The sequence below is a fragment of the Filicampus tigris genome, chromosome 14 (genome assembly GCF_054856515.1).
Source record: "Filicampus tigris isolate MCC_2025a chromosome 14, RoL_Ftig_1.0, whole genome shotgun sequence".
Taxonomy (NCBI): Eukaryota; Metazoa; Chordata; class Actinopteri; order Syngnathiformes; family Syngnathidae; genus Filicampus; species Filicampus tigris.
The window spans coordinates 17,800,013-17,816,331 of NC_141230.1; the positions used below are offsets into that span (position 1 = coordinate 17,800,013).

Below are 16,319 nucleotides of genomic sequence, written 5' to 3' on the forward strand. Positions count from 1 at the left end.
AAGTGCTTTTCAAAAAATAGGTATAGTTTTTGCATTTTAATGAATCACTATTTAAGTAGCTTTTCCATTTTCCTACATGCAAACTGCCTAATGTTACACTCTAAAAACAGTTGTGTTAAAAATAAAACAATTTTGGGTCAAAAATGGTTTGATCCACAACTTGGGTCAATTTGACCCAACTTTCTTGGTTGTTTTTTGCAGACATTTTTTTAAAATTTTCACTTGAATGCAATGTCTGTAACGCGGAGAGACCATTCACGTAAAAATAAGGACATTGAAAAATAATGGACCTAAGTGTTTTTCACAGGACAGCGACGATATGAAATAGGTGCAACAATTCATCGACAACTTATTAATGATCAAAAATGTGAAATAATGTCCTGTTTTTAAATAAAGGGATGGATTTTTTTTTTATCCGATCTGTCGATTAATCGATGATTAAAAATTGTTTTAGTTGCAGTCCTTATATACTTTTTCTGAATCGTTTTTGATAAACACTTTTGCACTGTTATAATTTAATGTCGGTCATGAGCCGAGCATTTTTTTTTTTTTTCGGTGGCACTTAGTGTAAAAAGTTTGCGTCCCGCTGGCATACAGAAAACATGACAGTGATTATCGAATCTGAAAAGGAATTTCTGTTGTGGCACTGCGGTACTCGTGCCTCAGCATTCATCTTCTGAAGCTGCCATTTCTGTGTTCATTTTGCGTCGAGGACATGTCACGTGATGGCAAAACAATCCAGAAATGTGTAAATATGTTTTTGTGTTAAACTGTATCGTAAGACAAATGAGAACAAGAAAGCAATCAAAGGAGGCGTGTTTCAACAATACGAAGCTAATGCCGTACATAATACAACAGTAATGCAAATTCAATCTGCCAGGCTCCAATGCGAACAATGCCTTGAAATGAACAGCGTATAGTTGAATTATGTGTAAATATACTGTACAAGCGGTCTTTTTTCAGTCAAATCCGCAGAAACATTATAATTATTAAAACATCAAATTATTTTTGGCCTTATTATTAAGTACTTCACACAAGGGCCCGAGGACATCTCAGTAGGTGAGAGACTGCCGCAACAACTGCACTCCACCACATTCAGAACAAATTGGCCAATCTTAATGTCAGCAAAATGTCATTTCATCATAAAAGATTGGCCTTCCCGAAGGAGCCAGCGCTTGTGACTTCTTTCTTCACAGCATGGCACATCAAGCATACAGTAAATGACTTCCATAATGTCCATAGGCGGGTGAGGACTCAATGGAGAATTTATTTCTCTGTCAAATGGCTCTTTTTCTGAATGACAGACTAAATGCATAAATTGCACAAGAAGCGGGCAAAAAATAGTGCTTTTATGGCATGTAATTATAGCTAATGGTTTACAAGTAATTAAATCGAGAAACAAATTCTTCCACAACACCAATCCTGTATTAGTTGAAATTGGAGTTGGCCGACGGGGATACGGCAGCAGTGTGCAAGCGGATCTGTTTAGCTTAGCACTCGGGTAAGAACTGGCACATACGTCATACGTCTTGAAACATGCGCAGCCATAACCTGCTAAAACCACTGGGGCTGCTCCATTATGAAAAAAATATTCATCACGGTTATTTTGGTAGTAGCTGAAATCGCGATGGCTCAAACGATCATTTATTTTGTTTGGTGCAAAACACATTTTTAAACGTAAAAAAATAGAAAGACAAATCAAATTCTTTGAAACACTATAATTATGTAAGTTCCAAACAAAATTTATAAAATTGGTTATTATAAAGTTTAAAAAAAAAAGGTGAAAATGGATCAATTCAAGTATGATTTGCTTGTTTGTTGGATATAAATGCATATTGATAATCGTTTTTTCCGATTATGCCAATTTGTAATCGTGGAGCGTAATAATCGTAATTGTTATTGAATTTCGATTAATTGCACAGCCCTAAAAACCACTGCTACTTCCTTCAAAACTTATTATCTTAAAGCAAAAATGCATTTTAAATTGACCTTCAAATAACAGTACACTGGCTTATTATGTAGAATTGCATACCATTGGCTGCCATGGCAACCCAAGATCAGCGGTTTACATTACTGGCAGTCCAGCCTGAACGCCTCTTGTTTTGTAGTTCGTACTAGCTTAGAAGCTAGTATGTGCAGTGTTTGAACACATTTGTGACAAACAAAAATGAAAAGAGTGGCATATAGAGTCCCGATAATAGGATAGAAAAAAGAATCAATATTCTGTTAGTGTTTACTCATTTCCAGTGATGTCGGTAAGTAACGCGTTACTCCAAATTCTTACCACGTAGAATAGATTTACTTCAACTTGAGTAAAAAGACTGTGTTTTGTATTTTATTAATAACGTGTTTATATTACGTGAAATCTAGAATGACTATTTAATTGTATTTTCTGGGAAGAAAAAAAAAAACAAGTAGCTTATTTATCTTAAAGCGGAAGTCAACGCAAACATTTTTTTCAAGAATATGTTCCCAGCAGGCCCACTAGTTGACACGGCATTCTGTTTAATTTTGAGTTTGTGGAATACAAAAAATGCACTCGTTTTTAGCCATCTCTGGGGGCGGCCATTTTGTCTTCTGCCGACTGAAAATGACATCACAACTGCTCACAACGACCAATCACGGCTCAGATCCAGATGGTCTGCCGCGATTGGTCGTCGTGAGCGGTTTGATGTCATTTTCAGTCGACAGAGGACAAAATGGCCGCCCCAGGGAGATGGCTAATAACGAGTGCATTTTGCTACTCAACTCATATTCCAACGCAAAATTTATCAGAATGCCGTGTTTCAACTAGTGGGCCTGCTGGGAACATTTTCTTGAAAAAAATATGTTTGGGTTGACTTCCGCTTTTAGAGAAATCCAGAAAATATTTTTTAACGGGAAGTCAAAATGGTTGTCTTCATTTTATTTCCAATCACAACAAACTTTATTCTTTTCTATTCTATTTGCTGAAGGTAATTATATGTACTCGTAATCTAAGTTACTTTTTCAAGCACGTGTTCAGTAAAGTAACTAAGCGACTTTTTCAAGGTGACTGTGGCAACACTGCTCATTTACTTTCTTGCGGCATTGTCTCATTCGCTTCACCTACTGGGGGGAGAAAAAAAAAGTTTCTGTATTTCATTCAATGGCAGAGAGGAGGCGCTGCTGAGGCCCCTTCACACCAATCCAAGGTTGTAGCAAGGTGAAGAAGTGCTCAGGAGCAACTCACGGGGCTGTTGGACTGTTCGATGAGTTTGCGCTCCCACATCTTCAGACGGCGCTCCCTCTCCTTCAGTTCCTGCTCTTTGCTACTCAGGTCCCTCTCTAGCTTCTTCAGCCTGTCGAGTGTGGCTTCGATCTCGCACCTGCAGCACCACCCACACACCCAAAAAAATCTCAACAACACTCAGGTATGTGATACATGTCCTACTTGACGTTTCTGGTTGGTTGGTTTGGTAGTTAACAGGATTATAGGAAAAAAATAAAATAAACATGGAGTGTGTAGTCGAGGCAGACGGACGCTCACGCCGAGTCGGGGTTGTGTTTGAGATGTGATTTTTAGATTTTTTTTTTTTTTCCTCTTCGTTAGTTTGATGGGAAATGCCGCTAAATAGCATCGAGTTGATCCCTCTCATAACAAATATTCACACACAAACGCTGCAGTAACTCGCTCAGACAGGTGATATAATGCTACTCAAATGCAAATATTCTTTCTATTCAGTGAAAAACGAGTTATATTCATCAAGCTCAATCGCAACTTTGTTCTTCAACTCTGTTTAAAGGGGAAGTCAACCCAGACTTTTTTTTTTTCTTCAAGAATATGTTCTATGCAGGCCCACTAGTTGAAACAAGGCAATATGATTAATATGAAATATGAGTTAAGCAGCAAAGTGCACTTGTTTTTAGCCAGCTCAGGGGGCGGCCATATAGTCACTTCTGTCAACTGAAAATGACATCACAGTTGCTCAGGGCTCACCTGTTTTCTGAAGCTGAGCCATGATTGGTTGTTATCTGAGGGTGTGTGATGTCATTTTCAGTCGACAGAAGTGACAAAATGGCCGCCCCGGGTGGATTTTGCTGCTAAACACTATATTCCGTAATCAGAATGCTATGTTTCAACTAGTGGGCCTGCATAGAACATATTCTTTAAAAAAAATGATGTTTGGGTTGACTTCCGCTTTAATAATTGTGATTTCAATCTCATTCAGAAAAGTCATGATTAGCATTTTTCGCATAATCACGAAGCCCTGCTCTCAACGGCCGGTTGTTCGTCCTCAAGCTTTGCCTACACAGCTCAACCAACATTTTCAGTTTTCTTTTCACTTCAAGCCCTTTCATCTCTCCCCATGCCACAGATATTAAAGGCCAAGGAAGAAAAATCCAAGCTTGAAAATGACAAACGTACTCCTTCTGACAGTGAACTCCAAAACAACGCTGTATATGTTCCAGGAACTTCAAATAAGCACAAACATCTCTTTGACCACCTGGAGTCCACTGAGATTGTACCAAAGCGCACATGACCCGCCCGCTATTTGGAGGCCGCCTCACCTGCGCGGACGCGACGGCGCCAGCGCGACTTTGTGAAGACGAAGCCACACGGCGCCATCCCTGCCGAGGGGCTGAGGCGGAATAAAGTAGCAGCTGAGACTCAGGCTGTGCCGAACATCAACTGAACCTCCAGCTGCTCACACAGCCCAATTAAACACTTCTACTTGAAAAAGATGGTGATTATTTTTAGGGCCTTATGGGGTAAAGAGAGGAAATATATCCAGATGGAGGATTCGTTCGAGGTTTTTATGCCTTTTCCGTCACCATCAGTCAAGTCATTAAAGATCTATATGAACCATCTCCACTTCTTTTTTTGTATTTCCCGACCCCCGTCAGCTACATTTCCATGTCATTCTTTGCCATTTCCTTTAGGCTGAGTGCGCATTGAGTTGTCAATACATTTCGTTGGCCTGCCGAATGGCTCATTACGTTACCTCCATTCAGACTTGTTGTGGAGGAAAGAGTTGCACTGTTGGGGAAGTTGGCTGTCGTTCGCCATGGCCTCTAAAGTCGACAGGATCTGCTTGAACGTTGGCCTCTCCTGAATCGAGGGAACAACTTTAGTGGCGTGCCATGAGGACGCGTCGTGGCACTCGGTGGCGGGCCAAGCGCTTGCGGCGCTCACTTTGGGGTCCGTCATCCAGCAGTCCCTCATCAGCTCTGCAAAGCTGGCAGGACAGCCGCTGGGGACGGTCAACCTCTGAAGCGCAAATACACACATGACATCCCATTTGTCGGCAATTGTTACACCTCAGTGTTTGAACAAACATGCAAATTCAATGCTTGCATAAAGTAAAAGTTTTGCCTTCAAAGGGGAAGTCAACCCCCCCAAAAATATTTGCACAAATATGTTCTTTGCACCTTCACTAGTCCAAGCATTGTGATTATTAAGCAGCAAAATCCACCCATTTTTGTCCAACTGAGGAGGCGGCCATTTTGTCAACTGAAAATGACAGTTGCTCAGGGCTCAGGTAACGACCAATCACAGCTCACCTGTTTTCTGAAGCTGAGCCATGATTGGTCGTTATCTGAGCACTGAGCAACTGGGATGAACATTTTCAGGTCAACAGCAAGTGACAAAATGGCCGCCCCCTCGGTTGGACAAAAATGGGTGGATTTTAATGCGTAACTCATATTCCACAAACGCAATATTTATCAGAATGCCGTGTTTCGGCTAGTGGGGGTGCATAGAACATATTTTGTAAAGAAAAAGTTTGGGTTGACTTCCTGTTTAAAAAAGAGGTCCTAAAAGTTGCTTTGCTTTCATCTGACAGATACACCGACAGACACTTCATTAGGAACACCCGCAAAATCTAATGATATCCAAAACAAAAGGTTAATTAAAAAAAAACATTAATTTAAGGATATTTTCATACCTATAGAACTTATGGAACTGCACTGAGCCTGACTAAAAAGTGTTGCTAATATTATGCTTACAATGGTGGCAATCCAGCCTAGTATTAAAAAAAAAAAAAAAGTTGTAGTAGTTGGTTTCAATTTTACTCAATTTTATTTCGTCAGGTGGCTGTTGCACAAAATAAAATCATCTGGATCCAGATAATTTTTTTAAAAATAGACTATACATCATGTTAAAAAAATGTATCTGGATACAGATGATTTTATTTTGTGCAACCACCTGACGAAATAACATTTTGTAAATTCAACTTTTTTCAGTGTAATGACATAATTATAGAGAAGGCAAAGAATTCAAACGTTTTAGCCACATTTTTGCTTCAGTTCAGTGGATACTGTGCTGCTCCTCCTAGTGTGCAATATACAATTATTATTAGTATAATTAGTATTGAATTGGAATTGGGTGATAAAATACCTCCTCCTTTTCCACTACAAGCCAAGCCACTTGTAAGCCTTCGAGGCCTTTGAATGGCACCTCGCGAGTCAGCATTTCCCAAAGCACCTGTAACACAAGCCGTGTTAAAATAGCGACGCGTTAATATACAGTACTGATACTTTATGACATTGGAGGTTTCAAACACTTCAACAGCCTCTGTTACAATAATGGCGATGGTGATTAATGTCATGAATTCAATGCAATCACTATGTACACTCACGGCAACGGAACTATATTCACCGGTAGTTGAAATGGCTTAAATTAACATATGCACTTTCGGAATTATACACACACGCAAACATAAAGGAGATTTTCCAACATACTCAAGTGAAGCTCTCGCTCGGTGAAAATGGAGTCTTATGCAACCAACTGCTCCATACGTTGTCACAGTCATCACTCAAAAAGACAAGTTGACTCATGATCATGTGACTTCCCTAACTGTGGTCGTCGCCAGAGCCGTCACGCCCAGAGTGAGGTGCGTCTTCGGAGCCCGACTTTTCCCGATGAAAGGTTTCGAAATCGCTAACTTTCCTCGAGTTTTTGGCATGTTCAAATTGACACGCACGCGCCATTTCTTTCCAGTTTGCTTCGTCTCTGGCCGTGGCCACTCACCACAGCGTAGGAGAAGGTGTCACAGGTCTCAGACACTGGCAGGCTCTGGATAACCTCAGGCGCCATCCATGGAAAGGTGCCCACCAAAGACATGTGTGTGGTGTGGGTCAGAAACTTGGAGGCCCCGAAGTCACAAATCTGGGAAAAAAAAAAAAAAAAAAAACACACAAAAAAATATTAATTTGACTATGCAGCAGACGTAGCAACATACTGTACAGAATTGCATGGATTTTTTTTTTTTTGCTTTTGTTGTTGTTTATCATGCTGTTTATATATTTGTAGCATAAAAGTTGTTCAACAATGCAACCAGGTTGCAATAATAAGGTCAGCTCAAGTTAACTGTTAACTAACTCTTAAATGTACAGAATGTGGAACTACACTTACCTTGAGGACTTTATCTGCCGTTATAACAACTGAAAGACAAATCATAATTTCTCTGATAAAAATGGCAAAGAAGCATCCATAAAAAATAAAAAAAATCATACATAAAATATACACTCACCGGGCGCAACATTAGATACACCTCCAGAAATTTCACTCTGGCAAAACCGGGATTGATCATTATGTTAAATCCGAATTTTTGTATTGAATCGAATTCGATTGCGAAGGTGTACCTAATGTTTTGACTGCTGCGTTAACTTGAGATGTGAAAAATGATATAATTACCATTCCTTGACTTCAGGTCTCTGTGGATCACCTTGACAGGGGCCTCTGAGTGTAAATAGTGGATTCCTGAAGTGAAAATAAAGCGACGAATGTATTATGAGCCTTAACGGGGAAGTCAACCCAAACATTTTTTTTTTCAAGAATATGTTCTATGCAGGCCCAATATGATTATAATGTGATTAATATGAACTACGAGTTAAGCAGCAAAATCCACCCGTTTTTAGCCATCTCAGGGGGCGGCCATTTTGTCATTTCTGTCGACTGAAAATGACATCACAGTTGCTCAGGGCTCAGATAACGACCAATCACGGCTCACCTGTTTTCTGAAGCTGAGCCATGATTGGTCGTTATCTGAGTCCAGAGCATCTGTGATGTCATTTTCAGTCGACAGAGGTGAGAAAATGGCCGCCCCTCCTAAAAGATGGCTAAAAACGGGTGGATTTTGTTGCTTAACTCATATTCCACAAACACAATATTATAACCAGAATGTTGTGGGCCTGCATAGAATATATTGTTAAAAAAAACATGTTTGGGTTAGACTGTGACTGTCATGAAAGTGTGGTATGACTACTACTTAAAAAATAAATAAATCGCACATTTTAAAAGTGGAATAACATAAAAACATAAAAAATAGCAGAATAACATTTGTAGCTAGGCATACAGCCCGTTTAAACTTGTTTTTTGTTTTTTTTATTCACTACAGTACGCAAGTACTTTTAAAAAACAGTAGAGTTCAGTTGTATTTAACTTAAGAAAAATGAATACATTTGCATTTAATCTTTAACGGTTTGATTTTAAACATTCACGTTTTTGTGCAACAGATTTCAATGGAGTCATTATTCAAGTACACTTTTTTAAAATTATATCCAAGCCCAGCGTTAATGTTCAAACTGACAGTGGCTTAGGATATTAAATAGGTGAAATAATTCAACTGAAATTATAGTACTAGGAATGCTAAGTCTTTTTTTTAAGGTGGTCCTCGGCGTATAGAACGTTTGAGAAGCACTACTTCGTAGCTGCCCATGCACACGCAAAGCTTCGAAAAAACAAAATGTAACCTCTGTAGTGCATGCTGACTAATAACTAACTTGACTTATCTCACCTCTGGCGATCTCTGTAGCCCATGTCATAATGTGCCCCATGTCCATTTCCTCACTCTCATTGCAGGAAAGGTAGTCGTACAGTGATCCGCCACTGGCATATTCTAGTCAGGAAACAGGAAAGCATAGAAATAAACACTTCTGGGCAGGTCCAAGAGACAGAACCAAATGAATAATAGCATTGTGCCTGCCTCATGTGTGTGTATTTTATATTTTCACAGGGTTGACGGGCACTTTTTGTTGCTTTTCTTACTGCAGACGGGGTATTATTCAAAATACAGTATGTCATGTGTGCATATGTGAAATGCACCTGGAATGTTTTTGGATGTGATTCAGACCTAATATAATGTGACTCACAATTGATACATACACAGATTAACTTGCTTTGTTTGATAATTGTGACCAGTTGAGGGATGTTTACCTACGCTTCATGTTTTCTGAATATCTCTGCTCTGACAGTGAAGTTGCCAGGGTGCTTGTTGACTAAAATCCACAGTTGAAGAATTTGGCTTTATCAAAGCATTTATAAGTGAAAGCTATGTTGGACGATCAAGCTTGCATTTACCAAGAAAAAACAAGATGTTGGAAAAAAAAAAAAAAAGAATTATTTTATCAGTTAGCCTAATCAAAATGATGCTACCGTAAATTGTATTGCATAACTGACTATGACACAAATTCATTTTTCAGTCAGATTAATTATATGGAATGAGTGCCTCTATACAGGCATTTTACACTTTTAAGATCTGTTTCTTTTTATTAAGGTGCACTGTCAGGTTTTTACAGTGTGTGAAGTGCCAGACAAGGTCGCAGGTATGCCAACTTCCGCAAAATTGTATTGCACCGCTACCAAGATAACGTGCAGCGAGGCACTAATCACCGCTGTTTATTTTGGGAACATGTTATGTATTAAGTTTGTTTGAAACTTGAATTAGCAGTCAAGAGAGGCAAAACACCAACAAGGAGCGACAGCAAGTCAATGCCTGTCTGCAACTGCACTTTGCACTTTTATATGCTGCGTCCACATTCCACAGATAATATGACAGGGACGTCTGTGGCTCTGATGCACGCAGATGAACTGCCTTTCCCGCCTTTCAGTCGCATCCAATAACTTATTGACTGATTTTTTTTTTTTTTAGTCTCACTTAAAGCAGAAGTCAAACCAAACATATTTTTTCAAGAATATGTTCTATGCAGGTCCACTATTTGAAACACGGCATTCTGATTAATATTGTGTTTGTGGAATATGAGTTAAGCAGCATAATGCACCCATTTGTTGCCATCTCAGGGGGCGGCCATTTTGTCACTTCTGTCGACTGAAAATGACATCACAGATGCTCAGGGCTCAGGTAAGGACCAATCGTGGCTCAGCTTCAGAAAACAGGTCAGCCGTGATTGGTCGTTACCTGAGCCCTGAGCAACTGTGATGTCATCTTCAGTAGACATAAGTGACAAAATGGCCGCCCCCTGACATGGCTAAAAACGAGTGTAATAACACTTATTCCACAAACGCAATATTTTGCAGAATGCCTTGTTTCAACTAGTGGGCCTGCATAGAACATATTCTTGAAAAAATATGTTAGGGTTGACTTCCTTTAGTATTTAAAAACACCTTTGCCCCCTATTAACTTCTAGCTAATATTCTTTTGCAGCTGAGTGGCAGTTATAAAAAGAGACGTATTGAAGCGCAGGTACATATTGGTTGTTGGAGCACTATGTCAACACAGGAAATTACAAAGGATAATCAATAAACTCTTTGCCGTTTCTGTTGGTAATATGATTCACCCTTGAACAAACAAGACACCCGCTAGCTACTTTCCGACAAATCCATTTACGTTCCTAAGACGGACACCACAGCAGCAGTTGGAAATGTTTTGTTTCCGAGTTATTGTGTCTACATAAGGACACATTTATGTTTTTTTTTTTTTTTTTATTAACCATTTTAATAATGACATTTTAATAATAATAAGATAAGTGTGGTGGACTAAAAATATTTACATCACTTACCAGTGACGATTCCATAGTTGGGTGCCTCAACGACAGCGCCATAAAACTGGATGATGTTACGATGGCTGAGGACGCTGAGGATTTCGGCCTGTGTGGTGGACACACAAAGGACAAATCGGTTTTTTGAACGGCGAGAAGGAAATTCATCAATTAATATATTCATTCTACCATATTGCGGTGTCCATTTCAATTTGATTAATTCTTCAACTTTAAAACAAACGCACTCAAGTTTACCCATTGGGTCTCAAATGCACATTACATGCATGTTTTTGGACAAATTTATTTGTCTTTTCAGTCTAGCCGTTCAATCCCAGGAACCTATTTATAATTTTTTTCAAACGTTAGGCTAAAAAAGGGTCTGAAAATGTCTGGAGGTGAAGGAGTTAAAGGGACATTATAGATACTAATCCTCTAGTTTTGATTGACACTGTATGAGATGTTAATTATTGTGGATGCAGTGTTATCGAAATTTATTCATGAATGGCTTTCTGGTGCTGTCAGATATAACACAATTACATACCGTATTATAGTTGTATAGCATACTGGCAGAGTGAACAGAAACCTGATAAAAGCACTTAAGCGTAACTGTAGCAAAACACTGTAATTAAGCAAACAATTGCTTCCCCACTTAAAAGATGACATTTTTTATTTCATCAGAGTTGATCCCCGCAGTACTGACTCAAGTTCAGTCTGTGATCTTGTACTAGGTATTCATAACAGATACGATAAAGTGAGCTTTTTCAAAGATGATTTTTTTTATTTTTTTTATTTAAACACAGCCTCTCCTCCCTGTGCTTGATTCAGGAGCACCCTGGGTTGAAAATATGCCAAACAGGATTTGCCAATAATGTTTCTTTTGCAACACCATTTTCCTAGCGGGGGAGTATAATGACCATGAATGATGTGCGCGCAAGTCGCCACATCCCACTAAATGGGCTCGCAATTAAAATGATTACTATCGTGACAATTAAAAAGTACAAAGTGTACATGAAAAGCCCCGGGCAATTACGACTCCCACCTCGTTCTCAATCTTGAGCAGCTTTTTCACCGCCACCTCTTTGTCCTGGGAGATCCATCTGGCCCGGTAGACGCTTCCGAAGCTGCCGCCGCCACAGTTCTCGAAGAAGTGGATGTCATCGAACTTGATTTGCACAAAGGAGCCGCTATGAGACGACATCTCATTCTGACGCTTGGCGCTGACACCGCTTCTGGGGAAAATCACGAAAGGTGGAATTACGGTTCACGTGGAAAGCAAAGCTGCGTCTGTGCATCCATTTAGCATTGTTTTGTCATGTAAATGCAGTCATTGCTGTAGCACATAGAAAAAAGAAAGTTCCAATACATTTTTGGGTACCGTCCTTATTTGGTGAAAATGTGGCCCTTTTACTGTTTTTGGGCTGAAAAAAAAATTGGCTTTGAAGCTTTGGTACGCCAGCATCTGTCTGCCTGTTCAATCCATCCACCATGATCACGTTCCACCAAACGCGTCACAACTTAGACCTGCTTTTCGCCGGTCTAAGGTCTAGTCTACATTCTGTCATCAAATTGTCAGATGCAACAGCCAGTGTGGCGTAGCACGGTCTAGCTACCAAATTCTCAAACACGGTAAGCTAGCCTTGACCTGGCACGGAAACGAAAATGCGCCCGATTTTACAGCGAGCATCTATTTTTGAAACTAGGGCCCTAAATATTATCATCGAGTGTGCATGTGATTGCGCTACAAATGATTGACACCTCACAAGTCCCACCTTCTGGCTCTGATTTGTTGTTTTTCCTCAAGCACGGCAGTTCCTTGTATATCAAATCAGAGGCACTTGGAGCGGTGGTTGTTTTAAAGTGCTCTATAAATAAAGTTGTGTTTAGCTTTTCATTACGTGGCTTACACACAGACACGCACACACTGACTGGCACTCACTCACGTCTTACTTTTATCACCATTTCCCGACATTATCAGCAACTTCTCTCAGGAGCCATGTCATTCACAAAGCAAATTAACTGTTGTGACATTGGGGGAGTGGTTAGCTTGAGCCGCAAGGCAGCTAGCTATACTGTGGCCAGCAGAACTGCCCCTTGTGTTTACATGACATAGAAGGGCTCATAGTAATGTTACAAGTGACTTATAGTGGACTGACACTTACTAAAATTTCGGCAAAGTCTATTTTGCATTGCCTTGAACTACTAACTCGACGACTCCCGTCGTGTATGTGCCTAGCTCGTCCAGGAGACAGAGAGAGAGAGAGAGAGAGAGAGAGCAGGGAGCAAGCACGCAGCTTTACGCTGATTGGCTTGGTTACGCACTGCACAAGGAACCAATCAGATGGTGCTCTGGGCGGGCCAATCTGCCTATGGAGGCAGGGCCAGTCGTGCAGCAAACAGAGAGAGAGAAGCACGCTGCAGCAAGCACGAATAAAGCAGTTTTTAATTTATCGGCCTTAAAATGACAAAAAAAAGGCAGATGCCGATAAACGCCAAAATGCCAAATATCGGCCCCGATAACCGGCCCGGATGATAATCGGTCTATCCCTAATATTTTTTTCAAGAAGATGTTACATGCAAGCCCACTAGTTGAAACAAGGCATGTAAATATTGCGTTTGTGAAACAAGAGTTGATTTGTTTTTGGCCGTCTCTGGGGGCGGCCATTTTGTCACTTCTGTTGACTGAAAATGACATCACAACTACCCTGGTCTTAGGTAACGACCAATCACGGCTCAGCGTTTGAAAACAGGCGAGCTGTGATAGGTCGTTCCCTGAGCCCTGGGTAGTTGTGATGTCATTTTCAGCCGGCAGGAATGACAAAATGGCCGCCCCCTGAGATGGCTAAAAACGTGAGGATTTGGCTGCTTAACTCATATTGCACAAACACACTATTAATCAGAATTCCTTGTTTCAACTAGTGGGCCTGCTGGGAACATATTCTTGTAAAAAAAAAAAAAAATGTTTGGGTTGATTTCCGCTTTAAGTATTGACCCACTGTTGACTGGTACCCTAAAGAACCAGTGCCAAACGTCGTGTCCAGTCCATACATCTTAAAATTTCATACTGTCCCAGTGTTCCAAAGTGAAACCGATCTCTTTGCTTGAAGAGAAAATGGCTCAAACAGACAAAAAAAAAAATGAAGGGACGGTGGAAAAACACAACACCAAATAGATTGGTAATTCTATCCTTTTATTTGTCGATAAAAGCAGCAAGTATTTTTTTTCTCTCAATAATTCCTTTTCTGTAAATAATTCATTCATCATTAAAGCAAAGTGTAGCTTTGTTATTTGTTCCTCGCTTTCCCAATTTGCAGCTGAGCCATCTGGGCTTTAAAAAAAAAAAAAAAAGCGGTTACCTTGTTCTTCATTGGAATTGCTGTCCATGGATGGATTTTCCTCAATTGTCACAGAGGGGAGCCATTGCTTTGCGACCATTAACGCGTATTCATGCTACACTCAGCCCTCGCAGGAAGCTGCTCGGCGGGCCGGCCCACTGTATTGTGTCCCCACTCAAGCGGGGTCACAGGGGAATGGTTGACATTGCGCCACTCATTCTCGATGCTTCTCCCGCAACAGCAAACGTGAGCGCATTGCTAAAGTCACATCGTGCATAAAGCCGGGTGGCGTGTCCTCACATACAATCACAGGTCGTTTCATTAGGCACCGGCACAATCTAAGGCCATCTAATACAAAAGCTGGAGCAAGCGTGTGGTCGTAGTGCGCAATGGTGAGCAACCGGACTGCGCCATAGTGAGAGTGAGAGTTTTTTTTTAATTAGGTTGCCACATTTAGCTCATTCATTCACCTACTAACAGGAAATTTAAGATATATGCGGGAGAACTGGGTTTGGTAGTTGGTGACATGATTTCTGCTGACTCATTCTGACTCATTGTAGAATGAAGTGAGCGCCACTGGCTCGGTGATTCTTAACCTGGGTTCGGTCGGTCACTCTTAGGCGTCAAGACACACACACACACACAGACTGTGGCCTATTAAATATGAATGCTAAATAAGAAAAATGGCAAGTACATGAAATGAGCATTCAAAATCATGAAAAATCCAGCCATTGTCGCCGCTCTCACTATGACTATGACTATTGCCATTCCTGAGCCGAATTTTAAGGAAATTAGTAGAGCATTTGCATTGGCCAGGAAGTCGGTTGTGTTCACTCCCACTACGCCGCAAACACCCCTTTCTACCTGCGCCCGTCTTCAATACCCAAAGAAAGAAAACTCACCCATGCACACATTTAGGCCGCACTATACGCTACACGTGGGATGGGCACAAAAATAGGGCCCACAATTCAGTATTACTTAGTTCTCAGTCTTTGCACAGGTTTTCAGCAATTATTTTCAAACATGCTAAATGCATTTAGAAAGAAATCGCTGATATCACCTTAGTCTTTCAAATAAAGACAGTTGCATTTAATCTTTAAGAACAGTTTGTCAACATTTATTTAGCACAATTTTATTTAACCTATGTGCAGTATATTTTCATTGGGGTTTTTTTTTTTTAGGGCGTTTGTTCCGCTATATTCAAGCACAGCATAAGGTTCAAACTGCATAACGTTACAGTGGCATACATTATTAAATGCACTTTTTTGGTAATAAAACACATTACCGCGAGGCGTTGAAAGCATCATCTATACTTTAACATTATGCATCGCACTGAGGAAATGCTCATAAATTGTAAAGATGAGTGCAACGGGAGTACTAGATGTAGTAGTAGTAGGCTAGTAGTAGAAGTATGCATGGTCTCAACAACAAAACAGCAAACATGACTAATTTGTCACTCCACAGCAAAACGTGAAGAACGGGCTTTGATTTGGGAGTTGAAAGTTCTCCAACTAACGTCCATGAGGATGCCGAGCCACGCAAAAACAAAGCAAAAGCGTACACAAATATTCACTCATCATACATACCGCACACAAACTTTTTGGAAGATCGTCAAGCGAATAGTCTTGAAGGAGCACAAACTGGAAGTGAAGAACCTAAAATGTTCCCGGAAATCGGGTGATACTCGCCCTTTTTTTATTTTCACGTGCTCTACCCACGGTTGTTTTACTGGTTACACAACTTCTTGACTTGAAGGACGACGAGGACCGGCCTCTTTGGACCTCCATTTGTAATGACAACAGCGCTCTCTGCTGGCCACAAACGACAATGACGTGTTGCTGCTTTTTCACTCCGGTTCAAGGTTGTCTTCGGTTTACGACGGAGTTCCGCATTGCGCAATGAATGTGTCCGTAAATCAAATCTGTAGCACGAAACTACACTAAGTGGAGTATTTTTTTGGATGGAAAAAACACTGCTTGGCCATAATTTTAAAACAATCGGAAAAACATTAGATTAATAGTGATAGGCTCAGTGGCTCAGTTTATGGAGTGGTTTAATTGTCCACTGATCAATGACCTGAGAGTTGGCAGTTTGAATCTCCAAATTGCGTAAACCCGATAATACTTAGGTCATAATTGCAGTAATTAATTTTAATATTTGAAAAAAAAACCCACTTCAAGGCCATATATTATATAAAACAGTCAGATGAGAAACATACAGCAGTAACTGAAATACAAATAAGGCGGT

The 16,319-nt window shown here is 40.3% G+C and overlaps 1 protein-coding gene and 1 long non-coding RNA gene across 7 annotated transcripts in view; one reads left to right on the forward strand and one right to left on the reverse strand.

The window, feature by feature from the left end:
- LOC147136612 (uncharacterized) overlaps window positions 1-4,830 on the forward strand; it is a 17,435-nt gene extending 12,605 nt beyond the window's left edge. Inside the window, exons 1-3 of one of the 3 annotated variants that reach the window (XR_015089508.1) lie at window positions 2,940-2,954; window positions 3,135-3,392; window positions 4,338-4,830. This is a non-coding gene — a long non-coding RNA (uncharacterized LOC147136612). Of the gene's footprint in view, window positions 1-2,718; window positions 3,393-4,337 lie in introns of those variants that run through there. The other 2 variants (XR_015089507.1, XR_015089506.1) reach the window with 2 other exon arrangements.
- Window positions 1-15,838, reverse strand: part of map3k20a (mitogen-activated protein kinase kinase kinase 20a) — a 24,435-nt gene extending 8,597 nt beyond the window's left edge. For 2 of the 4 annotated variants that reach the window (XM_086051211.1, XM_086051209.1), the window contains exons 1-11: window positions 15,659-15,838; window positions 11,780-11,969; window positions 10,762-10,849; window positions 8,760-8,861; window positions 7,658-7,723; window positions 7,376-7,404; window positions 6,992-7,129; window positions 6,359-6,445; window positions 5,156-5,230; window positions 4,965-5,071; window positions 3,212-3,347 (exon numbers count right to left, since the gene is read on the reverse strand). In XM_086051211.1, the coding sequence (XP_085907337.1) occupies window positions 3,212-3,347; window positions 4,965-5,071; window positions 5,156-5,230; window positions 6,359-6,445; window positions 6,992-7,129; window positions 7,376-7,404; window positions 7,658-7,723; window positions 8,760-8,861; window positions 10,762-10,849; window positions 11,780-11,938 (987 nt within the window). In that variant the 5' untranslated portion in view covers window positions 11,939-11,969; window positions 15,659-15,838. The remainder of the gene's footprint in view (window positions 1-3,211; window positions 3,348-4,964; window positions 5,072-5,155; window positions 5,231-6,358; window positions 6,446-6,991; window positions 7,130-7,375; window positions 7,405-7,657; window positions 7,724-8,759; window positions 8,862-10,761; window positions 10,850-11,779; window positions 11,970-15,658) is intronic. The other 2 variants (XM_086051210.1, XM_086051212.1) reach the window with 2 other exon arrangements.
- Window positions 15,839-16,319: the final 481 nt, after the last annotated feature.